Raw genomic sequence first — 27,521 nt, forward strand, 5'->3', positions numbered from 1 at the left:
CTTCTGGGACTGAATGAGAGTGATGTGTTCAGTTTCCACAAACAAAGGCAGGACTCTAGATATAATTTGAGTACAAATAGACCTCTGTGCTCAGGATGTAAATGTGCTTAAAATATTTTTTTTGTAGGCAGTAGTATATTGTTATCTTTAATATGACTATCAGCATTAGTAGTCATTGTGGTCTAGTACAAGCCATAGTAGCTGTTGTTGTACAGTAGTAGTAATTGTAATAGAAAAGAATAGAAAGCCTTTCTTCTTATTTTACACATTGTATCACTATACAATGAGATTATGAAAGCTAATCCTGTTCAATGTGAACATAAAAAAGCATCAATATTTGATTAAATATATGAATATATATATATATGAATCCTTAACTTATGTACTTATGTGTTGTATTTCAAAATATTGTTGTATTATCTATAAAGTAAACAGCACATACTGTAAAGCTGTCAAATAGGCTAACTGTAGTAGAACAAACAAAGTATAGTATTCCCCCTCTGAAATGTAGTGGAAGTATGAATTGGCATAAAAGTAAAATACTCAAATTAAGTAAAATTACCTCAAAATTGAACTCAAGGACAGCAGTTAAGTAAATTTACCTAGTTAATCTTAGTTTTATATATAGCTGTTTTTTTTATAGTCGCAATTTTATTTTGAAGGCTAAACCGGCCATGACGTAAAATGATCTTGACGTCACAATAAAAACACATTTTCATGATTAAATTATGAAACAAGAGCGTTTGCATGACTTTAAAATGTGCATTGTTTTTATTACCGTGCTGGACAATAGCTTTTGTGCTTCTTACATAGTTGGTGATAAAATGTAATATAAAACAATCATAATCATATTAAAACTAATGATAAATGGCAGCCTCCGCCATCACGGTCACGCCCACTCCTGTAGTCCCGTGACATGCGGCTGTGTGCTAGTCAGCTGGTAGCATCTCCAACCTTCCTGTCTGCTCATGTTTGGTCAGCTAGATTAAATGAGAAAAAAACATTCGCACATTATTCCTAGTGAGCAGTGAAGAAAGATGTTGTCTCGTTTATTGAAGGAGCACCAGGCGAAGCAAAGCGAGCGGAAGGACCTGCAGGGTGAGAGGAGTTACCTGACTGGTTAGCCGTTGTGCTAACTGATGCTAAAAACAAAACCGAACACGAGTATTTGATCGTTTGTTTTTATCTGTGTTGATTTATTGTGCAGAGAAACGCAGGCGTGAAGCTATTACTGCAGCCACGTGTCTGACAGAAGCCCTGGTGGACCACCTCAATGTTGGGTATGAAAGTCACACTCATTACTCTAGCTGAGGGTCTGGACATGGGATGTGTTGATCCCCTGGTCTCCACACTAAGTCAGGGGGATAAAGTGTCCATGTACCAGAACAAATACTGCACTAAACTGTCATAAATCATTTCATCCTTTCTATGTGCTACCAACTCCACCAACCAAGCCAACACACGTTCAGCTATATTGAACTACAGCTGTGAAATACCTGCAATAACTTATTCATGATATTCAGCGTCCATAAATAGGGCTGTGACTAGCTATCATTTACATCACTGATTAATCCGTCTACTCAAGTTATAATAATGCATTTAATGTGTTCTGCATGTGTCATGTAGGCTATAGTGATTTTCAGATTTTCATGGTGCTACAGCGTTAAAGTCATATACAAGAGTCAAAGGTCTCTGCTGCCCTCAGATGGTTAGGAAGGATATTCCACAAGCCTGGTGCAGCTCGACCCCCGCATAGTGGGGAGCTTACCAGTGCCAGGCTGCTGGCAGATTCAAGTGTGCAGGTGGTGTGATTAATTCCTGTAGGTAGGGAAGCACATGTCCGTTAGTAACAGCCACAGTCTGGAGATCATCATGGCAAGCATAAGGCGGACCTCAAATTGAAGAAAAACACCAGTCACTAGAGCCTGTCAATGACAGCCCAGCTCTGGGTGATTTCTGCCCTGAGGGAGAATGCAGTGTCATTCAATTAGATATCAGAACCTTGCAGAAGGTGATGTTTTTCAAAATGCTTGTTTTGTCTTCAATGCAAATTAAAAATACAACATATAACACAGTGAAAAGCAGCAAAAACACTCATTTAAGAAACTGGATGTGGAGAGAATATTTAAAATCCGTTACCGTTACCGTCCTCTTCCGCTTATCCGGGGTCAGGTTGCGGGGGCAGCAGCCTAAGCAGGGAAGCCCAGACTTCCCTCTCCCCAGCCACTTCGTCCAGCTCTTCCCGGGGGATCCCGAGGCGTTCCCAGGCCAGCCGAAAGACATAGTCTCTCCAGCGTGTCCTGGGTCTTCCCCGCGGTCTCCTACCGGTGGGATGTGCCCTGAACACCTCACCAGGGAGGCGTCCAGGAGGCATCCTAATTAGATGCCCGAGCCACCTCATCTGGCTCCTCTCGATAACTTTAAAATCAGTTAATTTATTGCCGACATTGATGATTATTTTATAATCTTTTGGGTAATTTGCATCAGCACTAATTAAAGCCCTATAAGGTTGGTCCCTTAGGTCAAACTAATTGGGTAGGGTTGAACTATATGAGCTATATATCCTGTATTTTTTTTCCAGTGCCAGCCCTCATTCTGAGCCAGTAAAGTCCAAACAGTGCTTCCCTGGCACGGCAGCATTCGCCCAATGTGTGACACAACTTCACATAGTATGTTAAGATTGTTAACATTGTGAAAGTCGAGATAAAACCAAGACAATCAGCTTAAAGAGCAAGAGTGGGATGCAATGACTATTGTTGAGCTGCTCCTTTATGAAAAAGATTATGACGAAAATCCCTCAATAACTTGATAAGACTTAGTCTAGTTTGAATATAAGTGTTTATGTTATAAATAGAAACAGTTAGATTTTAGATTATCAAGTTCAAAATCACTCACATGCTATGTATCATTTCATTTTGATGTAAATACTGTACTGTACAACCTCCCTTTTGTTTCCTGTTTTACTCCAGAGTTGCCCAAGCATACATAAACCAACGTAAGCTCGACCATGAGGTCAAAACTCTTCAGGTGCAGGCGAGCCAGTTCTCCAAACAAACTGCTCAGTGGATCAGTATGGTGGAGGGGTTCAATCAGGCCCTAAAGGTAGGATGCACTGTATTCACAAGTGAGGACTTGAAGGAAAAACTATGTATTTAATCCATAAACAAGTATTTCTATTATGTAGTCCGCTTCATATAAACTTTAAAGTGAGTTTAACTTTTGTATATTTTATATCTCTTGGGGTGTCGTTGCTTTTATGATGAAAAATGTGTGTTCATATCAGAAATATGCCATAATACATATTTATTTATCATATCTCCTGTCTTATCCCACTGTTCACCATGTTCAAATGAAACCAATACCACAGAAATGGTCTTCTTGCAAACATGAGTGACTCATTGCAGTCTAAACTGACAATCGCCTCGACAGGTTTAATAAAAGCAGATTAGGTCACTCACATCTGAGCGGAATAGGTGGTGAAAGCAATTTATCAATGAGTTTCCACCCCCACTACAGTTATCCAGCTTACATCATCTTCTCAGGATGATACGGTACCTGGAAATGTCTAAAGCTTGCTTGCTGCTGCTACTTATGTTAGGTTAGATCAGCGCATCCCAAATCCAGACCTCAATTGGCATCCGGCCCATATGGCAAGTCAATCCGGACCTAGCCCTAGTAATGTACATTTTCTATTGATTAATAAATTGTTACATTGAATATACAGGGTAGCTGGAGATCATTCACAATGATCCTGTCCCCAGATTAATTATTATTTCCCTATTATAGTCATGTTAACGTTAACTGCTTCAGAGAGCGTTGCGTCTTGCTGCTACAGAGTTCACACATTAACATGACACCGGAGAATTTCATAACAGCTCCTGAATCACAGATACAGAATGTGTCTAATTTTCTCTAGTATACAATTTCAACTAGTTTAACTGTAGTTGTAAATGGTTGTAAATTTGACGGTTGTCTCCCTTTTGAATAGGAAATTGGGGATGTGGAGAACTGGGCCCGCAGTATTGAGATGGACATGAGGACCATCTCCACAGCTCTGGAGTACGTACACAAGGGTCAGCTTCAGTCTGCTTCCTCATAAACTTCACGTGAGAAGTTTAAAGTTGAAACTAAATACACTGGAATATAACAGAATGTAACAGGAATCTGGTCCAGTTGACCTTTTTAAAAATGCAAAACCTCAATGTCAATAATGACTTTGTATGTCTGCGTGCGAATGCCGATGGTTTCATTGTTCAGAGGAATACAGAAAGTCTATTGCATTGGACAATTAAGAGTCTTGCTTGTTGTTAGCAAAAATAGTAACCCTAGCAACCACATGATGCTGGAGTATGATGATGATATTAATGATAAAGCTTTTGTATTGAATTAAACTAAATGGGTTTAACATCTGTATGGTAGTGAGGATGTCTCCATCATAATAAATACAATTTTGACAATAGGTGATACGTTTCCAGCTATTCAAATTTAAAGAAAGCAGAGCAAGTGGCAAGTGTAGGTTTGTAAAGGTGTTATGGGGGGGGGGTGCTTGTAAAAGGTTTAAAGCAGACAAATTTTGACACTCTGTGTCTGTAATATTTTCTTTTCAGCTCCTCATATTTGAATCGTGTATGTTATTGTGTACATATTATGTGTTTATGTACAATGGGAACTGTTCTGTTTTCATCAGACAACTTAACTTGAAGTTTATCATTTGATGATTGAACATTATTTTTAATAAAGTTTCAAAAATGCACCGGTGTGTGTTCTTGGCCAAATGAAGTTAATGTCATAGTCAAGTGTAAGTGAAAATATAATCACCATCACAATCTCAAAATACTTTTATATAGAAATAAATGAGAAAGGACAACACAAAGTGGTATACATATCAATTAATATACATATATACATTGTTATTCATATATCACATGTAATATACGAATAACATTAGGTGTCAGTCACTAAATACACCTAATGTAAAAGCTATAAAATGTATACCTAAACCAATAATGTCATTAACAAAGGTTTGATACTAAGGAAACTTTGTTAGTTGTAAAGGACTTCTGGGTCAAGGATACATTTTTGGCTTTAATAAAAGTTGTTATAAAAGCTGAAGGCAGAATTATGTTGGGCATTCGAGGTCTTCAAATTGGATTTTGCAACTAAACTACTGGTAAACTGCTAAATACAATAAGTGGATAAATATTTGCCTTGTAAGATTGGACAATTTAGGGAATGTGTGACGTGAAAGAAAGTTATGTCACGATGCACGTGGCTGTTGAGATCACTCACGTTGGTCATAGCGTTGGTCTTTAAAGCACTCTATTGGAATAGAAAACCAGTGTCAAGAACCATTTGGTAACAGACTTGATCCTTCAGTTTTCACATCACGTGTGTTTCTGAAAAAAGTGTGACACTGTGCTGAAATATGTCTTTATCTAAAACAACAGTTTGACAGAAATGTACATAGAGCAAACTTAAAGCAAAAAGATATTGCTCAACAAGTCATTTTAATACACAATACATTTCTTTGTTGAAAAAATGCATTGATCAGCTACTTTCACAGATTTTCAGCACAATGGCCACTTTGTTTACATTCTGCATCTCTGCAGTATAAACTGATTAATCTCATCACTAATACATATAGACAGCCACACTGTAGAGTACACAGTATAGCATATATTGTTAGTACTTCTTAAGCTTAAAAAATGATATAACAGCTCAGCAAACTGAATGAGCCATTGAGATTATAAACAGGGATTTAAATGTATGGGATTATTATAAATGTGTTCGTATAACAAGTATTTAAATCTGAAATCATAAAGTACTTATGCTTGTATACCTTGAGAACTGTCTTGTTCTCAAAATGTAAAGGCAAGGTCTCTTGAAAGAACCTGATCTAATATGAAAGTAATGTACCGTGAGAACTGTGAGACATACTCTTATCTAAAAAACTTTTTTGTGCTCATATTGTACAGAAAATTCTCTGCGTTTTGTAATTCCCATCACTTTTTTTTTTTCTTCAACACACACACACATGCACATGCACAAAACAAATGGTTACGGATTGGGGATTACCAATTGCGGACTTGTCTTAAGGGATAAACCACAAGGATAAAGCCTCTCTCTGACCGGCGTCTCTGAGTTAATACAGGGGAATAACCAGAAAGGGAAAGGAAAGAAAACGGATAACTTGTGGAGATCCATCACCTCTCTAAAAGAGGAAAAGGTAGGGTAGTACAGTTTTTTTGTAGACATCTCTCTCACCACTAAATTATTACAAATTACTTTCTGTTTCATGTGTGCTCATGTTGTTATTTATCCACTGATTTCCTGCTGTGAATATAATCACAAGTAACAGCAACTTACAATGAATAGTATGTTAGGTTTTTATTTCATTAGTTTTATATTAATTTATGCAAGTTATTAAGGTATTGTCAGGATGTATAGATATATATTGTCAAACTAAATTGAATCTTCTTAACCGGACTTATAATTGAATAGTGTTTAATATGTGTTTTAATTAAAGTTCTGATGACAACAACAGCAGTACCGATACTGTATCTAATTACATGCGTTCAGTTTTGATATCATGGGTAACTAACCAAAGTATTTTTTGGGGTGTTTTTTTTACCAAGAGATCTGAAAACTAATTGGTTTTCAGCAATGAGCGGCTTAAGCAGCTCTGTCACGGGCATTAAATTTATGCTTCAAAACAATGCGCCTCTCACTCCTTGGCTTTCTTTCTTCTCTAAGAGTATTATCCAAAGATTTCTCATGTGCCTGGAGCAGATATGTATTACAAATACCTTGTCCAGTAATGACCTCAATGAAGAAATTCATTGTGTATCAAAAAGGTTCAATAAACCAGCTCCATGCTTAAATAAAGCCCTACAATATTAAGTTATCATTTGGGGGTTTGTTTATGGGGATTTCTGATCTAAGTGCATTTTTACTTTCCATTACATTCCTTAAAATCGGATTTGGCACTTTGCCATGTCAGTACCTAGTAACATTTGCTCAACATGTTTTTTCAGCAAGCATTAAGTCCTCCAGGTGACCAAAAATCTTTTAATCCTGGAAGCAGCATGGATATGCAGGTTGTCTACGACCTTTTAGGGTAAGAAATATCAATGCTTCACTACATTCTGGACATTAATTTGGCAGCTGTAGCCTAACCTTTGACCCTCCAGCTTACACATCTAGAATATCCTCTGAAAATCTTGTCAAAACTTCTTTGCTCTCTTCTCTTACAGGGAGAATGCGTGGTTGTGCATTGCCGCTACCTTTGTGGTGTTGTGGATTATTATTTGGCTGTACAGAGACAGCATGGAGATTGAGGATGTCACTTCAAAGTATGTATTTGTGACGGGCTGTGACACAGGGTTTGGAAACCTGCTGTGTAAGAAGCTGGACCGTAAAGGTTTCCGCGTGTTGGCTGGCTGTCTCACAGAAAAGGGAGCTGATGATCTGAAAAGAGTGGCAGGGCCCCATTTGAAGACTGTCCTGCTAGATGTGACCAGTCAGGACAGCATCCAAAAAGCCATGGAGTGGGCTAAGAAGGAAGTTGGTGAAAAAGGTGTGAGATGATTAGTTAAATATAAGATGACCCACTTTCAGAAGGCAGTACTACATATATCATAAAATATCTCTTTTGTCTGTAATTTCCTTTTTTAGGACTTTGGGGTATTGTGAATAATGCTGGACGTTCATTGCCCATGGGTCCTTCAGAGTGGATGAAAGTAGAGGATTTTCATAGCACACTCAAAGTCAACATGAATGGAGTGATTGCCATGACGATGACATTCCTGCCCCTCATCAAAAAGGCTCGAGGCCGTATTGTGAACGTAGCATCAGTGTTGGGCAGGGTGGCCGCAAATGGTGGTGGATACTGCATCTCCAAGTTTGCAGTGGAGTCTTTTTCTGACTGCCTCAGGTAAGGCCTCCATCAACATGAGATAATAGCATAATGTGACAATCTGTGTACTACTGTGTTTTATTCAATCCAAAGAAAATCTCTTCTAAACCCAGTGATTTGTTTCTTCACCTTTGTTCTGATTATAAGGAGAAACAGTTGCTCAAGTTATAATCTTCATTGTCCCATGAGAGAGATTTGACTTGCTGATGGGGAAAACACTGTTATAGAAAATATCTATTCCTCACTGCTTTTCAAAGACTCATATTAGCTGTGCTTCTTTTCAAACACAAATATCTTCTTTTAAGTGCTCAAACTAAGATTTTAGCTGAACCTTACTTTTTCTGTCATGAGCTAATATTTAACATGCAATGCTAGTCTACATGGTATATTTCTGTTTTCAGGAGAGACATAAACTACTTTGGAATCAACGTGTGCATCATTGAGCCAGGATTTTTCAAGACTGCAGTGACCAGTCTCGAACCCCTCGAAAGGGAGCTACATCGCTTGTGGAACCAGCTCAGCCCTGAAGTACAAGCCTCCTATGGAGACAAGTACCTCGATAAGTGTAAGTAGTTCAGATGATTAAACCTCTTTATAGTGAAACAGTTGAAATGTGCCACAAAGCATATTGCATTTGTTTAATACTGTATAGTGTTGAACACATTTATATTAGTTGGAGTTTTTAAATAATAGTATGAGTATGAATGAAAAAGAAATGTGATTTTTTGCCAGTTTTTCCATAAGTCAGATATTTACCAATTAATGCCAGTTGTGTATATCTAATGCATTATTTGTTGTTAATGTTTTTTTCCTGAAATGAACAACTCAGGATTTTATTCAATTAAGTTCAAATATTTTATCTACACAATATCTGTTCATTGATTCTCTTTTTCAGACATCAAAGTCCAGCGTTTAATTATGAATGCTATCTGCGACACTGACCTCACCAAGGTGACCAGCTGCATGGAGCACGCTCTCACTTCTGCATACCCACGCACCAGATACAGCGCCGGCTGGGATGCCAAGCTTATCTGGATCCCCCTCTCTTACATGCCTTCCTGGGTCGTTGATATTGGGCTGAAGCTTGTGCTGCCACGTCCCTCAAAGAGTGTGTAACTCATGGTGACTTGGAAGAAAAGCCTTCAAAGTTATCAGCCTTTTCATGCCAGTTTGTGTTGTTTTGATGCAGTGACGAGGTTGACTTCTGAAAAATGATCTTTTGCCTTTTAAAATACCATATTCCTTATCTACACTGACCATGCAATGATCTGATGTCGCCGTTACTGATATTTATATGTGCATAATCTACCATGTATTTGTCTGGTTGAGACATTTAGACAATGTGAAAGAAAATAATGAAACTGAACTGTATGATATACTTTTTAATTAATGTTTTGTTGAACACTATGCTGTGCCTTTTGACACTGTTATTTGTGTCCCTTCATATGGTGTATTACTGTTATCCATAAGAGGCAAAATAAACAGGATTTTACTATCAAGAATGTGTTTCCCAGAATGCAATGGCAGCTTACTGTCAACACAAATAAAAGAAATATCTGAAAGGGTTTTGGACATAAAATTGTCTAGAAAGCAGCCCACAAAGATGCACATATGAAAACTAAGTGGTGTCATGTTTTGGTGATTTTTATGTGAGAGGTTTATGAAACCTCGTCAATGCATACTGCATAAAGCCAAACTGTCATGCAGGTCTAACAAACATCTGCATTTTTCCTGCATTTTTTGTGAAAGTCAAGCATTTTATAAATCTTTAAGAGCATTATGTATACTGTAGTGGCATGACTGTAATTATTTAAGACGTTTGTTGTTTTTCTCATTCAGAGACTCACATTGGAACTCATGAGAAACACTTGAATAAGCATACATTTATGCTTCACAAGCATTTGGCTCCGTCTGCCTGTTTATAAGTAACACTAGTTTATATTCCACAGCCTGAAACCTTTGAGTGGAAATTTCACCAGGTGGTGCTATAAATTCACATAAGTCGTGGGTTGTGAAGCTACACACAAGAAAGCATGTTGTGATCACCATTACGCAGCATGGTAAATGGTACAATTTAAACAAAAAAGTCTAGTTTATTCTGGCTGATACATTTATAGTATAGTATAGTAAGTATTATGCCTACTTATTTTTATCCTTAATCCTAATATTTGTCAATATTAACATATTTTGTGGGGATTAACTGTGCATATACTATTAGATATAAATGTGTACTGACCAGGTTCAACTGGTAGTGACCACCATAAACTTGAGAAGTTAGTTGGCTGGACACGTGTTGTTATACAAGAGGTCAAAGACTCCCACAGACTTAAATACCTCTGAGGAGTTGGTGACAGGTGTGAGGTTCTTTTGAGTTCATCATAGCATATCAAGTTTATTCAGATACAATACTAGGGGCCTATTTTTTTGTTTTTTTGTTATTAATTCAAAGTTCTGTGGTAGCAAAATACTAATATTATCAAAACTAGTTTACACACTTCATTCTCACAACAGATGTGTGTCCAAAATAAATTCCTCGCCTCTCATTGGCCACTGTATCTTTCAGTCAAGTGACAGCTGCAACAGAAAGTAGTTTGCCGGTGATATATTACAGACACTCTGTTGCTTTCAAGTGCACCTCGGAAAATCCTCTTTTATCTTAAACCTGTTTATTAATGTTAAGCAATATTAAATATCTGCCATACTGCAGTGGCTGTATAACTTTGATATCATATGCATTTTATCATGTCAAGCCACACTTTCTGAAACTTATCTTTCTAAACAATATGAGTCATAGGCATGAAATACAACACTTTTACATATTGCCTACGCAGCAGGCCAATACTTGTTTGCTCATGACAAGAAAAAGGGCAGGTACTTCCGACGACACCTGAACGCAACAAAACTTTATACGTGAAAGTCAGTGACCTCGCAGGAGCTGCTCGGAAACACCTAAACAAAAACAAAAAGCTGCCACCGTTATCTACTGTAATCTTCACCGCCAAGAGAAACACAGTCGCCATGCACTGCCTGAGAGCGCTGCGTCCAACCAGCTCTGCCCAGCTTATCGTCAAAAGTATAGATGCGGCGAAGAAGGTTTTCATCATCCAGCCAGCATGTTGCCTCAACACAAAATCAACAACCGCGACTCAGCGACGACCGTCCACACACTTGAATCATTCCCATCCGAAAAAGTAAGTGTTTTTGAGTGATAAACAAACACCTCCATGCTGCTGCTGCTGCTGCTGTGGGTTCTTATCCACTTATTGCACAAAAGAGTTTGGTTATTATTCAAAATATGCTCACAGACACATGTGTGCATTACATTGGCCTACTTAGTAGTTATAATGAGCTGTACTGTATATGAACACAGAGTAGATACGCAGAGAAGTTTAATGGATGAATTGAATTACATATTACAGTTAGTGTTACTAAGGTGATAATATCAGCTGAAGTGTCAAGCTATAAATGAGATCTGGCATTCAGCACTGGGTTTGAGGTGTTTTTTTTAAAGCAACATGACATTTAGAGCTCCAAATAATAATAACAATAATAACAACTTTATTTGTACAGCACCTTGCAAAATGCAGAGAAGACAGAACATTAAACCTAGTTGGTAATATGAATGAATATAAGATAGAATAGAGTGAATACGCAGGAATGTGTACTTCAGTGGTGGTAACTTGAGACTTAATAAGCGTAAAGTCAGAAAGTACTTTGTCTATGCAGTCTATTAATCAGCACCTAGGTCTGTGCAGCCATAAGCATAAATGAGGCTCCCTTTTCCCAGTGAACACACTCACCTCTGGTCTTGATGAACCAAAACAAGCCCCAGAACATCTCACAAACTAATTGCAACCACACCTTTCAAAGAGATCATTTGTATATAAAGTATGTTTTCCATATTAACGTATTTGAAAATGTATCTGAAATATCTTAAAGCTGGTTACGAAAGCTATTTATCTGAAAATAGTTGTGCATAAATGACTTCATATGTAATTTGTAGGAATGATCATTTCATCTTCAAGAGTTTTCTTTTCATTTCACCAGGAATGTGCATTCAAAGCCCCCCAGCTCTCGAGTGGAGGACATGCTTTTCTACACCATCACAGAGGGGAAAGAGCAAGTCCCCATCTCATACTTTACCTCAGTAAGTAGCCGAAGAGCTGAAGAAACAGCCACTGTCAAGAAATGCTTGAGAGGTTAAACAATGACTCAATACATCTCTCAGACATTCAATATTTAAAGTAGTGAGTTGGTTGCTTCAGTTATTTTTATCACAACACTGTGGATAAGACCAGAGAGCATATCTAAAGACCACTTCTGTTTGCAGGCCCTGAGGAAAACTGGCCTTCATCCATCTGACCCTCGTCTGAAGGAGTGCATGGAAAATCTCCGGAGAGCTGTGAAGGAATCTGTTGGTGAGGTGATGATGGACAGAGACCTTTTCCACAGGTGAGACAGCAACGGATCTAGAAAGGTTAGAAATAAATAAAAATCATTATTCACTGGCTGCTGACTGGAATTCATCCTGACCAAACATAAGCACAAACTTATCAGCCAACAGACAGACGTCACAGCAGGAAAAACACAGACATGAAGTGAATCATGACTTAATTCTATTTGGCTGCTTCAGTTTCAGCATCCTGATATGCATGTTGGTTCACTGTCGAGGTTTGCTGCGACACTTGAATACAACTGAGCCATCATTTATTTTATATATCTATTTTACAGGGAATTAGCTCATTAATCAACAGGGAAGACATGAACTATGAATGAGACAGAGTTAGCCTTAAAGGACTGTTAAAAAAGTCAACCTCAAAATGGAATGAAATGACTAAAAACAGCACACATTTACCAATCTAGCAATGTCACAACACAGTATAGAATAGTATGTAGAGAAAGTCAACTACATGTTTGATAATTAACAAGCCGGGTAAAACATTCCTTTCCTCTTATGCTGTTACAGAAAATGCTGACTGACTAAAAGTGCCACTACAAATAGGGATGATGCAGTCTTTACTGTCTTCAGTAGCACCTGTGTGTTTCCTACTTAGTCTAAATGTAGACTATTAAAAGGGCTTGGTAGCTTACTACAACAACAACAAGACAGCTTAATCCAGAACATCATAAAATTAGATTTCCCTCTTCACCTGTAGTGCTGTTTATCAAGCATGCTGATGTTTTACTGGCTGTAACTCACACCAGTGCAATAAAGCTCTGTGATGTTTAGATTATGGTGTTCAAAGCAGCACAATATTACAACATCTCTTTCCAATTTAAGTGATAAAGTTGTTTTTGACCATTTTTATTTATGTACCTCAATATGACAAATCACATATTTCAAAGCAATCTGTACAACATCCTCTATCCTTAGACTCTTGATTCAGATAAGGGTCTAAGGAACTGAAGTACACTCACCACCAACTGTCATTGTCTTAAAACCTGTCCTAATATATTTGGAAACATACTTACTATTTATCTTTGCTGCTTTGAATGCCAAAAAACAACTGCTATTTGGTTTTAATCCATTTGGATGACCTACAGCCAATATATCCAGATCTAAGGTGAACTGCTCTTTTAAATACAAACCTCAGCATCTGGCAACTGTTAGTCCAGTAGTGTCGTCATCCTGAAGGCCAGGGGGTGGGATTATGTCCAGTGCTCTTTTGTAGAAAACTCACAACATACTGTATTACTGGATTTCCAGTTTTGACATACACTGAGAGATATTAATGCATAAGTTCAGCAACTCAAACACAGGAACACACATCATATTTTGGCAGTTCTAATGAGCAACAGTGTTCAAGCTATCAAACTGTACTTACTGGGAAACATTACAATGGATTTCTCTTGTAAGAGTTGCCTTTTTCTTGGAGTTGTTCTTCTAATGTGTCCCCTCAAAATGACTTGAATCTCAACACTGACTGTCTCATGGTGTTTGGTTTTCCATTATCAACCTGGTGCAAGCATGAGGACTATTTTTAGTCTGACCTTCCAACAACAATCCATTTTAATGAAGGATTTGTTGTTTGTGACTTGCTATGCGATTGTCTCTCTGCCTGTCACTCCTTTTGTCTGAGTTTGGAAAGTGTTAACATGACTCTGTGGTCACGTTTTAGTTTGTGGGTGTGTTTTTATTAAATTGTATGATACTACTGTACAAGGTGGTCATTACATTTTAACCCCACAGTCTTCCTCTGTGTCCAGTACCAGTCAAAAGTTTGGACACACTTGCCCATTCACTTGAACTTTCATGCACTGTACAGCCGATAGATGTCATGGATATTTGTTGATATTTCAGCTGTATTGTAAATATATGATAGCAGTCAGGTCTTGAGTTTGCATTCAACCTAGTAGTTACTTTTAAATCATTTACATCAAATAAGTAATAATAGCAGCCAAAAAACATGTTGTCAATGAATGTTAAAACCAGTACTAAAGTAAAAGCTTCATGTGTACATAGATTAGACATTAATGAAAGTAAAACATTATGCTAAAAGTGGTGAAATGTTACTTTTAAATCGATTAACTCAAATGTGGAGGTTTCCTGTGGTGCAGAAGCCAGTGTTATGTAGGGTGTCAGGAGATGTCAGCTCTATTTACTGTCATGTTGATCAAAGCAAAGACTTGTCACTCAGGCTGATAGCTGGCAGCTGCTGCTATTCACTCATGCTCACATACACACACACACATTCACAGAGAGTCTACATATACTCACTGAGCACTTTATCTGGAACACATGTGCAATCTAATTTACTACAAAGTGTTCTTTATATTTAGCCTACCTCATGTATGTTAATTGGCAGACAATGTAATAAGAACAATGTAAAGCATCCACCACCCACTATGACCTTAGTAATCAACATAAAGTATAAACATGAAGTAAACAAATTTCTGGCAACAAAAACTGAACATGTATAACCTTCATAAAAGTATAATTTATAACAGAGCAGTTGTATAGGATTGCATTAGATTGCACAGGTGTTTATAATAAAGTGCTCGTTGAGTGCATATGCATTTAGGTAATATTACATACAGGATTTAATTTTTACTAAGTGCTCCTGAGTAACTCTACGTACTTTGTTTTATTCTGCTTTCAGGTGTGTTGGTGGAAACATCGTCCTGCTTATTCAGGCCTTCAGGCAGAAATTTATCATCCCACAGTTTGATGTGTTTGCAAAAAAAATTAACGAGATCTACAACACAGTGCAAAAGCAAAGTGATGGAGTGGTAAGCATTTAAACGATGATCGTACTTAAATATGTGTGTGTCCTTTATTATATAAAAATAGAAAATGGATCAGAAATGGATTGAATGGGGAAAAAATTTATAATTTCCAGGTCTTCTGTATTTTAGGAATGGGTGTAGAAACACAGAAACAGTATTATTCATTGCTTTCACATGTCTGAATACAGATTTTTAATACATATTTTACACATTGTAATATGTTCTATGAATGGTGTAGTAAAGACTAAACTGTAGTTATAGATAGTGCAAAGAAAGCCATGTCTATCTTTGCATTCTTTGCTGATAGTGAATTTAACACTGGTATTCAATTATGAAGCAGAAAATGTCTAGTAAGCTTGTTCCCATTTCACTGACTCTTCCTTATTGCATTTTCCTGTTCATCGAAAATAGTTTTTATCCAACATTTCCTTCTTTGTTTGCTGCAGTACCTTTAGTGAAGACACTCACTCTTGAACATGAAACTGTGATTGGACTCTGGTTCTCATATGTATCCTGGTCCTTTTAGGTTGCAAACTACATTCCCCAGCTGGCCAAGTTTAGTCCAGGACTATGGGGAGTGTCTTTGTGTACAGTGGATGGCCAAAGGTAAGGAATACAGATTCAGACTTGTTCTTAGTGTTAAAGCTGTTTTTCCTCTCCTCCTGAGCATGTTTGCAACAGTATCAGAAAGGATAAATCTCTAAAATGTGAGAAAGCTATGAGCAGAGCTTATCAGCAGTGAGACGTACTTGAGCGAGGCACCTGGTCTAAACAAACAGAGAGGCTAACAGATAATATGTGGTAGAACTGTAGAGTTTAAAGGTATAAATCTGTTGCATGCAGTGATATCAGACAAGTGATTTTTTTTTCATAATGTGTAAGGACTTGACGTTTGCTCTGTCTCCTTCCTGCAGACACTCAGTAGGCGACACCAAGCTGCCATTCTGCCTGCAGTCATGCGTGAAGCCCCTGCAGTACGCCATTGCCGTCCATGAAGCCGGAACAGACAAGGTTCACCGTTATGTTGGCATGGAGCCCAGCGGACTCAAGTTCAACATGCTCTCACTTGATGATGAAGGTGTGTAAATCCTCATCACTGTCCCATTTGATAGCAAAAGCTTACATCACCCTGCAGTCAGTATGAGGAAATGACACTTCTAGTTTAAATCAGCTGGGGGGAGAAAATCTATGAGATATGAGTAGATTTGTCTGCTGCAACAGATTATTTCGCCTTCTTTTCTTTTCTTTTTTTTAGCTGACTGCATCAGTGTTATCACTCCCTGGAAAGATTGTGTCGCTTCCCAAGATTATTTTATACAACCACATCATATCTTGTCAAAAACTTTTTTTTTGTAATTTGGGCATGGTCTTTGACTCCAAACTTAAAATTTAGAAGTATTGGAAAGGTCAGTTAATTTCTCTCTTCATAGGAAAACAAACTATATCAAACTGGCTATTATATTTTAGTTTCTTTTATCCCCATGACAACAGCTCAAGTAGACCATGTTTGTAATGTGAATGTTTGAATTGATTGTGGTGTTCTTTCACTGTATTTGTGTTGTTTTTTAATAGATGTGCAGTCAGTCAGTGTGAACATGCTACACATTGCTTCATACATCAGGTCCCTTCATGACTTTATAAAAATCTTCTCCTTGGTGTTTTGTTACGTTAAAATTTTAGTCATTCAGTGTAGTACTCCTCATCAACATTGTGCCTTATCTTGTCCTCTCTCCCAGATAAACCGCACAACCCCATGGTGAACGCTGGGGCCATAGTGACCAGCTCTCTTATCAAGGTAAACAGATAAACATACAGCCCGCTCTGTAATGGATGAGTCATCACTTGTAGTTAATAGAATTCCCACTGGTCATGTAACATTTTTATGTATTCCAAGTCAGGAAAAATCATTAATTATGACAGAAAGGGATATAAAATGAGATTATACTAAAATATTTTTTGCATGCACATCAATATTATTTAATTGTTAAGCGCTTATTTAGTCTTGATGGTGATTTTCAACATTTCCAACTGGAACATTACCAAAACTTTCTGGAAAAACAATCACCTTGTTTTTGTTTTCGAGAAAAATCAGCGACTTATTGTAGATGAGGAACAAATCTTGCCAGCCCCGTGAGACCCTGTAATGTGCAATATGGTAATTTGTCAGCCTGCAGGTTGTTGAGTGAGTCTGTGGATGCGGTGATGATCTTTATGACAAGGCCTGAGGGATATGTCATAAAACAGCTGTAGCAAGTTATTAATATAACATAAAAACACCTAGCGAATGACACATTTTGTGAAATTATACCTCATTAACTGAATACGACTGCTGTTCAATGTCTTACAGACTCATATTCACGAAACCACAATCGATAGTATCATATTTTGTCTGTAGTCTGCCTGAACTCTACCTGAGCTCTGCAAGTCATAATGACTGCTTGTCTCTCCTATTTATGTCCCATCTGATTATAAGAATCTAAATTATGCAATCACTGATACATTCATGCATTGTTTCACACCGTGTAATTAGTCGTACAGAAGTCATATTCGTGAATGTGGGAATTGCATGAATTTGGTAATTGTAATTACGGCGGTATTTTTACATGAGCAACTAACTCTCACTTTGTCTACAGCCTCGTTCCAACAAGGCAGAGAAGTTTGACTATGTAAGTAAACGACTTAAATTTTCTTGTCTGTTAAATCCATGAATATGAAAATGTAGCACAATTATCTCACTGGGACCCAGACATCCTGCAGCATACATATTTGTTTCTTTTGTTTCCCTAGGTTATGGAGTTTGTGAAAAAGATGACAGGTCAAGAGTATGTTGGATTCAGCAATGCCACGTGAGTGTATTGTCATGTCATTTAGAGGTATTTCATCATTCTATCTTATTTTAGCACACCTCTGTCAGATGAGTTACTGTGTTAGGCAGAGTGCGCGTCCACTGAGCTGTTGCATTATTGATGATTTAATATTGACCTCCTCTTCCTCTGTGTCTCAGGTTCCAGTCTGAAAAAGAAACAGGCGACAGAAATTTTGCTATTGGATACTACATGAAAGAGAAGAAGGTCAGTTAGATACTGCTTTGCTACAGTGCTGAATATGTGGAATTGTGAGTCTTTTAAATTAATGTTGCCTCTCCTTGAGGTCAAGGTCAATACTCAGATAACTATGTCCAACTATTTTCATTCATATTTGTGTTTACATGTCATACATTTATTCAAGGTTGGCATGACTACTATAGAAAGCATATTATGTTTACAATGTGAAGGATAATCTTATATATTTGAAAGAAACATTCATAGAAACATTCATAAGCATAACACTCTCACATATTTCTTTATCCACGTCTGGCCAGGAGTCAGTCCTTAAGGACACACTGCAAAGGAAGCTTGTTTTGTTAGTTATCTCATTCTTGTGGTCACTGCTGAAAGTTCATGGCCATAGCTGAGCATTGGATTGTAGATTGACAAGTAAATCCAATCATTTGGGCTCAGTTTCCTCTTCACCGTGACCGTCCAGTACAACTGCAGACACTGCACCGATCTTTCTGTCTCATATTCCTCATCCCATCTTACCCTCACCCATGAACCGCATAAACCCCAAGACACTTAAATACTTCACTGAAGACAGAATCCCTTGAAATGGTCTCCCAAGGCAAACTGGCACCATGTAAGGGGCCAGAATAAAGATCACTATAAAATCCTATAAAACTGTAGGGAAACCAAAGCCTCCTCCTGGATCGAAGCCTGGGAGGTGAGATCCCTCAATCAGTCTGAATGTTTAACATGGAAGCACTGCTGTGTGTAGGGGGTCGGATCAGCATGAAATACTAATTGAATTAGTATGAATCATCAAATCCAATTAAGGTTGATACAACATTTTTATAAAATTAAGATTTACCATTGTATATATTACCTAGGATTATAAACCTCTGTCATCCTTTCTTGTATTTTGTGTTAATATTTTCAACTCGTATACAGGGGTGGCCATGTTCAGTCTGCACAGTGCTGGCTTGAAAATTCATGATGATCATATTTCATTTTCCAGTGTTTTCCTCCGGGTGCAGATATGATCGATGCCCTGGACTTTTATTTCCAGGTACAGTAAACTGTTCCTTTGTGAACGGAATCTTTAAACAGCCTTTTTGTTATTCTTGTTGATCCTGATATTGATTGTTTAAGCTGTAATGTAAACAGTTTCAGTACTTTCACTTCATAAAACCCTCTGTTGCTCCTAGCTTTGCTCCATCGAAGTGACCTGCGAGTCAGGTAGTATCATGGCTGCCACTCTGGCCAACGGAGGGATCTGTCCAATCACAGGCGAGCATGTCCTGAGCGCAGAGGCAGTGCGAAACACCTTGAGTCTCATGCACTCGTGTGGCATGTATGACTTCTCTGGGCAGATGGCTTTTCATGTGAGTAATGCCGGGAGATGTCTGGCACCACAGCACCAAATGACGTTGGCAGAATGATAAATGACCGTTGTGTGTGTGATAAGTTAGCCTAAACTGTAAAGGAAATAGTGGTTTGTGTGTTTGCCTGAAACAAATCACACATTCAGCTACTCATCTGCCAGGTGGGCTTGCCTGCCAAATCCGGAGTATCCGGTGCAGTACTGCTGGTGATCCCCAACGTCATGGGAGTGATGTGTTGGTCTCCTCCACTGGACAGAGTTGGAAACAGTGTCCGAGGAATACACTTCTGTCAGGCAAGAGCAAGACTTACACGCTACCTTTTGTTTTTTTAACATTAGCACCGTTTTCTGGAAAAGAGTAGTTTAAGTAAAGTCATAATGTGTAGAAGTTTAATATGAATATGACATCAAAATTGTTTTTATGTCATTTGTTTTTATAATTGCCACAGATATATTTTCATGTTGGCCTTCATGGCAGAAAAAAGATGACTTTTTACCAAAGCCTGAAGCATGAATGTTTAGGCTCGAAGCATTAATATCTTTAAGCTGTTAATCAGGTGGTGCCCTGCTGAGAAATAATTGTGGAAAGTGGTCAAAATGAGCACTAGAGCACATACATAATACAACATAATTTGTGACTCTTGAGTAATGACATTAAATCAGTGTGATGTAGCAGCTACAGATTTTACCTCCCAGTGTGACTTCACAGGTTTTAATTTTGTGTCTTAGGAATCAACTATAATTTAGAAATAAATAAAAAATAGTGTGTGTTCCTCTTAAACGACACATTGTAAATACTGTATCTTGCTGTTCTCAGGAGCTCGTGTCACTCTTCAATTTCCACAATTATGACAACTTGAGGCACTTTGTGAAGAAGCAGGATCCTCGCAGACAGGATGGCGATGACAGGGTTTGTCTGTTTCTTGTTTTGTTCTGTTTGGTGCGTTCATGTGTTTTGTGCCTCTGGGTTTACGTCACTTTCCTGTATTTTCAGAACAAGTCTGTTTTCAACTTGATGTTCGCTGCCTATAGTGGAGATGTGTCGGCCTTGAGAAGGTACATTACCAGCAAGCATGAGTATTGTTTGTCATATATAATAAATGTCCTTCAGAATATTTAAACTAGGCCTGGTGTTGTACAAGTTACATGGGAAACAATCAGTACTCCTTGGCATCTCTACTGGAGATATTGCTGTTTCAATGGTGGTGGTGGAGAGCACTGTCAAAGATGTCATTCAAAATGATGACTGCGGAGGCTAAAACATAATTCACATAATTTTCATACTTGCATAAAGATGTCACTGTCCCTCTGTCTGTTCTGTGGAAGCATCATATGTTTCTCCACTTCCTGGTGAAGAAAATCCTACAGCACACACAAATATTGCATCTAGATGATATATTCAAAAAGCATATATTTATATCTAATCGTATGTTATTTTATTAGCTAAAAATACCCCCTCATATTGATACTTTCATGTCATTTATGGAGCCCCAAAACTGCCTAAATGTAGTGAAAGGTTATCCAAGAAATAAAAAAACATAACTGAATGCATCAATATATATAATACAATTACATAGTTAAAACTGAGTGCAGAAACAAATGTGTAATGTTTCACCTCAATCACCAATCAGTAGGTGAAAAAAAAGAAAAAAAGTTTTTTTTTTTAACTAAAGTAAAACATCAATGCTTATATACTAAATATATTATTATATTCTGTATATATATTACAAGGTGGGATGAAGACAGTTTTTATTAACTTATGTCATTTTGTGTACCCAAAAGCATTTTTTAAAATCTTTATCTCCTCAGGTTTGCACTTTCATCCATGGACATGGATCTGAAAGACTATGATTCCCGAACAGCACTACACATCGCTGCTGCAGAGGGTGAGCTTCACATCTTCAGTTCATCACTGGTTCTAATGTTGTATTTAGTGAATGAGCAACAATCAAAATGATATCAACATAAAGCACACTGGCAGCAAAGGTTGCGATTGGTCTAATAAGCAGCAACACAGAGCTATCAGGACGCTTTGCTCACGAGCTGCATTGATAGGCACTCTATAACGCGCACTCTTGCTTGCTCGCTGCAGATTCCGGGAGATTGTATATAATTTGCGGGCGTCAGGGAGCCGCTATCAATGTGCGGGACACTCCTGGGAATTCCGCGAGAGTTGGGACGTCTGCACTAAAGCAATAACTAGCACTATAGGGGTATTTGTAGCACCAGAGATGCTACTGTTAGGATACAGTTAGGACCATGTTAGGACAGTGAAGACACTTAATTATTCAGGGATGGCTATGGACATTAGGCTGTTTTAATTTAGTTTTTGTTTTATTGTGAACTTGAATATCATCTAATATGAAGAGTGCACGCTGCAGTTACAAAAGGGTTACACTAGATGATTCTTTTGTTTAGAGTAAGTTTCCAATTGACTACTGAAACAAGTTATTGTTACATTATATTGCTAATAAATTATTTAATTTGATATGATAATATGATATATATATATATATATATATAATATAATATGATAGTAAGGCCTTAGTGTGGTACATTGCAAACAACTGAAGGAGATTATATCACTCATACCTAGTCTAAAAATGGCATAGGCATCTGTGCTAAAAGGACAAAAAAAAAAAAGATTGAATCGAATCGTGACCTTAAAATCGAAAATAAAATAGCAATCGAGGATTTGGAGAATTATGACACCCCTTTCTAGCACAAATACATGTTCAGCTTTTAAAGATAAAAGACACAATTTCTTTAAATGGTGAAAACTCCAATAAAAAAATAGACAACATACTGTATAAGGAATTTTGAGTTAAAACTCCAATAAAATACTGCTCTTCAAAATATTGTCAAACTACTGAAACATGTTGAAGCTGAACTGATATCATTTGTGGTGATATATGGTACGGCACAAAGCCTGGCACATTTACTGTAATTAGAGACGCTGTAAACTCTGCGGAGAAATGTTGATCGGGTTGTCAAGTCACGCCTGTACTATCCTGGCCTGGCTGATGGAACAGGTGCGATATCAATGACATTTCGCTCTACTAGATAACTGTGTACCAGCGATGAGGTGAGACACTATAAAAAGTCTGTTACTACAGGCGCCGGCACACTTGCAGTTAGTTCCAAGATGAGGAAAGTTGTGGAAAGTTACAGATATCATCTTTAAAAAATGTCTTATTAAATGAGAATTGTTTGACCCGAGAACATGTTTGTGACACAAAAAGACACTTGTTAAATTTAGTTGAAATGAAAATTATATTTCACTTGCATTTTATGAAATGACACTTGTTGCTGTGATTCAAGTCTAGCCTTTTTAATCTTGTAACTCCCTCGTATGTGTTTGCTTTGAACATTTTATATTTATGTTATCTGGCTGAAAGATTTTGAGATTTACTTTTTTATCTGTGACTGACACACTACTGTAATTAGTGCTAATTGGTTTCCACTTCATTTGTTCTAATGATTAAGTAGAGAGTCACAGTACCTCTGGCTCACATTAAACAAAACCACTAATGAATCAGCCCATAAACCCTCACAGAGCACCATATGGTCGATTATTTATCTTGTGTTGTGGTCTAGTTTATTCACAGCACCGATTTAAAGCTCCACTTCAGTGTCCTCAACAGCAACATTTTTCAAAACAAGCCTTGTGAACAAGCCATTTGTTCAAAAGATAGAAATGGGAGTAATAACTGCTTTCTCGCAAATGGAAAACGCAGAGCTATGCACTCCTAAACCTGATGGTGAATTTGATTTCAGCTGGAGGAAATAAACATACATCAGTTATTTCATATATTTTGTATTCTTATCAGCTATATTTTACTTTCAGAGAAATATCTCCCACACACACTTTGTTCATGCTATTAGATACAATTGTACATTTTGAATTGTTTGATAGTTTTGAGTGTTGAGTTATTTTCAAGAGGGTTGTTAATGCATTACTTTTGAAATAAACTGTCATGTTTTATATTTATTCTCAGGTCACATAGATGTGGTGAAGTTCCTCACTGAAACCTGCAAAGTGGATCCATTTGTAGAAGATAGGTGAGACTGTCATTTGTATCATCATGTATCTGTAGCTTTGATTATGTATTATTTTTACTACTCTTCATTTTATTTTATTTTTGATCAATCACGATCAAATATTTTCACTTCTAGTTGTGTTTTCTCAGATTTGTCTTCAGATAAAATCAATATAATTTTTTCCTGCCCTGGAGAATAATCCATTACCTGGTTAACAAAAAGGTCTGAATGAAAGGAAAATATCAGCTGCAAATTTACAGTTCCCTGAAAGCCAGAGATACTAAAATAAACAAGCATATAAAATAGATATCAAAAGTAAATCAATAACATAATATGAATTGGATTGGGACATTGCACATTTGAGTGTTGAAGCTCCTCACCATATAAATCATACAGAGAATCCATAATTGAATAAATACATTTGCACAACTGATATGTCTCCACGATCTGTCTCCTGTTTTTGATTTCTCTCCTCATTGTGACCTTTACTCATTGCCATGCAGGTGGGGAAACCTCCCAGTCGATGATGCCATGCAGTTCGGACATGACGAGGTCGTAGCAGTGCTGAAAGACTACCAGCAGGTCTGCAGGCAACAGGAAACACAACAAACTGAGGTTGAGCCTTCCTCGAAGCTGGAAACCATCGAAGGCATGGTGTGATGTCTGCAAGCGGAGCCTCAAAATGCAACATGTCAGGGCATATGTGCAATGTGTCACAGTTTGAAATACAGTAATGGACTGGTAACACAGAGTACTGCAGGAGTGCCAAACACAGATCCAAACTGATCTACTGACTTCGGTCGAGTAACTTGACTGTGGGAATTAACTATGCAAGCTGCAGCAAGGGAAAAGCTTTACCAGTGAAATGGAAAATTGTATAAATATGCAAACAGCATATAAAGTAGGTGTGAAATTACAATACAGACAATCGGCTGAGGAAAAATAATGACACAACAATGCAATAAAATGTAACTATTTTGCATAAACAATCACATATTTGCTGCAAACAGTTTCAGCTTAATTTCAAATGTTTATTTCTGAAAGACAACACGAACCTGGATACTATGTTCATGTTCTGATAAGATTCGTGAAAAGTTATATGGAGCTCAGGGTCTCACTATGGTTGCAGAGAACTGAAAAGATATTTATACAAGTGCTTCTTTTTACTTACAACAGTGCTTTATGTTTTTACTGTTATATGTTTTTAATGCTCTTGTTGTGCCTTGATGAAAACAGCCTCTTTTAAATATGTAAAACTATCTGGTGTGTTTGAATGCAAAAGCAAATTTGATCACAGTACTATATGATCCCAATACAGTGAATGTAGGACTCATTGTATATATTTTGTTCTTCAGCTGTAAATAAATGTACTGGATTCCACATACACTATTATTATAGAAAGTGTCATAACTACCAAGAGTAATTTATGACATAAATTAAACATATTTTATTTATCTACCACCTATGGTTTTGTTTTTCTTTTGGTTTCACGAGGTTAGTCAATGCCTCATGTAGTCTGTTATTAAATATTATGCAGCATCCACTAAATGGGCTTAAAGTTGGAATACATGACGGGGAGGTGGCAGCAAGTTGGCAGAAGGACCAGGAGTAAGGAAAATGTAGTAAGAGACATTCAGCTATGGGCACAATGTACCAGTACTGAAACTTAGACTGGGTGAGCTTCTCCTCTACTTATCAATACTTTATTTATCAATGTGTACTTTATCAGCTTAGGTTCATTTTCTGACATAAGCTGTGATGCAGGCAGATACAGCAGGCCTCTTCTGTTGCAGTACACATGCATTGATTTTTTTAAAAGCATCCACTAGCTGGCACTGTGTACCCATCAAAGAAATTTGCATCATTGTACTACACATAGTGCTTGAGATCCCTGCAGGAAAATAACATTATTAAGCAGAACATAGCATATACAACACTGACCTGACATCCAGAAAGCATGTTGCCACCTTTTACCATGTTGGTCATGACACATCCTCCATCTTTTCTACTGCAGCAACATAGCTATTATTGCACTTATTGAACTGAATAAAGCACTGATTGAACTGAAAATGTAATCCAAACTTTTTGTTGTTTTTTTTTTAGTATAATTGTTATAGTTTGCTAGACCAGTATCATTCCTACCAGGGAAAGCTATGCAATGCACTGGATTATGAGCAACATGGCACAAAGGTTTGACATCCAGCATTTGAAATGTTTTAAAGGTAATATGTACAACCCATTGCCTCATCCATTATGCGAGGCCACTGATAAGAGCAGAGCACTGTGTGTAGACTGGTGTACTTTGTTTTCTTGAAAGAAGTCAATAATATCGACCATATGCTCACAATCACTAACTCAAGGAAGCTCAGGGCTCATGCAGCTTTCTGCCTGAAGGAAGACAGCAGGTGTCTATCTGTTGCTTTTCACAAAAATGACAACCTTGTTGGACCCAATACTGAAAAAAATGGTAACTTTATTACTATGACAGACAGGTATAGGTTTGTGGATGATGGGAAGAAGATAGAATGACAATCTACCTTATTGAGCAACAAGCATTTCTATAAATGTAAAGGCTAAGAAATGTTTCATGTTGGAGATGAAATTGACTTTTCACGTGAAGAATTTTCAAGTAGCTAATGTTTTCCCACAAAAACTGAAACTTTTGAAGATTTATTAATCCAGCTCAAGGTGTGTACAGTGAGTTAGAAGAGGTAGTCGGGGGTCAGGACCTTTGAAAAAGTGGGCAGGGATCCCACCTTTTTATAAAAATTCAGACTTTAGTGAGCAAAGGTGGAGACCCACAGGTCAAACAGAAAATATCAAAACTTACTAGAGAATGATGATCAGCTCACCCTTGTCATTGTGTTAAATTCAGAGGTGAACCTTTTTTTTATCACATGAATATGATTAATCAAGCAGAACAAATGATGAATGGATTGCAATTAGTCCTGCAAGTCAACTGTTTCTCATTAAATTGGGGAACATAACCTCCTAGCAGGGATATTACAGATACATTGACCTTTTGATTTAGTTCCACCAGCTGAGAAAGTGATAAAATATTAATTATATGAAATGTTGTTAGTCATTAATTTTGTGCTGATTAACTCGTGTAGTAATTAATAATTACTCTCACAATCCTGACTGAATATCTTAAAATGATGAGTTAAGATTATTGAATATTCAGAGACTTTGTGTTGTTTTGATAATAAGAAGCTGAGGATTAATAGAACATTCAAACTTTCTGCAAAACATAGTATATCCCCCCAAATATAGTATTTAATGAATAATATTCTCTATTATGAATATAATACAAGGTCAGTACCTGGGAAACAGCAGTTGACTCCACAATTTCAACTCAAAATCCACTAAGTTGCCTGTTTTGGAGCTTTCACCCATATTACACGATCTTCATCAGCAGATGTTGTTCACTTTGTTCTTACTGGACTGTGGATGTGAACTTTCCAATATTCTGGGCAGCATGTTGGTTTAAAGGTTGAGCTTGACAGTGAGTAATCATTCAATACAATTCAAATCATATTTGAATAACATCATCTAATTCAAAAGCAGTTGAAAGTGCTTTGCATAATAATAAAATCTTGCTTCAAAGTCTGTTCCAGAAATCTGTTTTTCTATTACGGGCAGTGGTGGGAAGTCAATACATTTAATCATGTACTTCATGTACAATACTGCTGCTGATTACACCAAAGTAAGGAGTTTCACCATGAAAATGCTGTTTACATGTTAGTATGTCAATTATGATAATACAGTAATATTATACACTGCCTGGCCAGAAAAAAGAAATTGCCACCAAAAAAAAGGTCACACTCTAATATTTCAATGCTTTGATTACGGCATGCATTTGCTGTGGCATTGTTTCAATAAGCTTCTGCAATGTCACAAGATTTATTTCTGTCCAGTG

At 37.3% G+C, this 27,521-nt stretch overlaps 3 protein-coding genes across 5 annotated transcripts; all 3 read left to right on the forward strand.

Moving 5' to 3' along the window:
• Positions 1-925: 925 nt before the first annotated feature.
• On the forward strand, positions 926-26,107 carry bloc1s1 (biogenesis of lysosomal organelles complex-1, subunit 1). 2 transcript variants are annotated; one of them, XR_008321163.1, is made up of 5 exons: positions 926-1,098; positions 1,208-1,280; positions 2,970-3,102; positions 3,989-4,503; positions 26,095-26,107. XR_008321163.1 is itself a non-coding variant. In XM_053316751.1 (4 exons), the coding sequence occupies exons 1-4, from the start codon at positions 1,038-1,040 to the stop codon at positions 4,097-4,099; spliced, it is 378 nt and encodes a 125-aa protein (XP_053172726.1). In that variant the 5' UTR covers positions 926-1,037; the 3' UTR covers positions 4,100-4,749. The 2 variants fall into 2 exon arrangements, 1 of the variants encoding a protein (XP_053172726.1); XM_053316751.1 differs by lacking the exon at positions 26,095-26,107 and having other exon boundaries at positions 3,989-4,749.
• On the forward strand, positions 7,086-9,031 carry rdh5 (retinol dehydrogenase 5 (11-cis/9-cis)). Its single transcript, XM_053316749.1, has 5 exons — positions 7,086-7,117; positions 7,254-7,576; positions 7,675-7,933; positions 8,317-8,480; positions 8,811-9,031. The coding sequence occupies exons 1-5, from the start codon at positions 7,086-7,088 to the stop codon at positions 9,029-9,031; spliced, it is 999 nt and encodes a 332-aa protein (XP_053172724.1).
• Positions 10,821-25,391, forward strand: gls2b (glutaminase 2b (liver, mitochondrial)). Of its 2 annotated transcripts, XM_053316747.1 has the most exons (18): positions 10,821-11,106; positions 11,963-12,062; positions 12,246-12,367; positions 15,016-15,145; positions 15,669-15,748; positions 16,057-16,220; positions 16,879-16,937; positions 17,776-17,808; positions 17,930-17,988; positions 18,147-18,213; positions 19,196-19,246; positions 19,386-19,562; positions 19,724-19,855; positions 20,379-20,471; positions 20,556-20,617; positions 21,371-21,447; positions 23,560-23,623; positions 24,106-25,391. In XM_053316747.1, exons 1-18 carry the CDS (start codon positions 10,934-10,936, stop codon positions 24,260-24,262), a joined length of 1,800 nt encoding a protein of 599 aa, XP_053172722.1. In that variant the 5' UTR covers positions 10,821-10,933; the 3' UTR covers positions 24,263-25,391. The 2 variants fall into 2 exon arrangements, with proteins under 2 accessions (XP_053172722.1, XP_053172723.1); XM_053316748.1 differs by lacking the exons at positions 10,821-11,106; positions 11,963-12,062; positions 12,246-12,367; ... (1 more) ...; positions 15,669-15,748; positions 16,057-16,220 and adding an exon at positions 16,593-16,763.
• Positions 26,108-27,521: the final 1,414 nt, after the last annotated feature.

Source organism: Scomber japonicus, chromosome 3, assembly GCF_027409825.1.
Source record: "Scomber japonicus isolate fScoJap1 chromosome 3, fScoJap1.pri, whole genome shotgun sequence".
Lineage (NCBI taxonomy): Eukaryota > Metazoa > Chordata > Actinopteri > Scombriformes > Scombridae > Scomber > Scomber japonicus.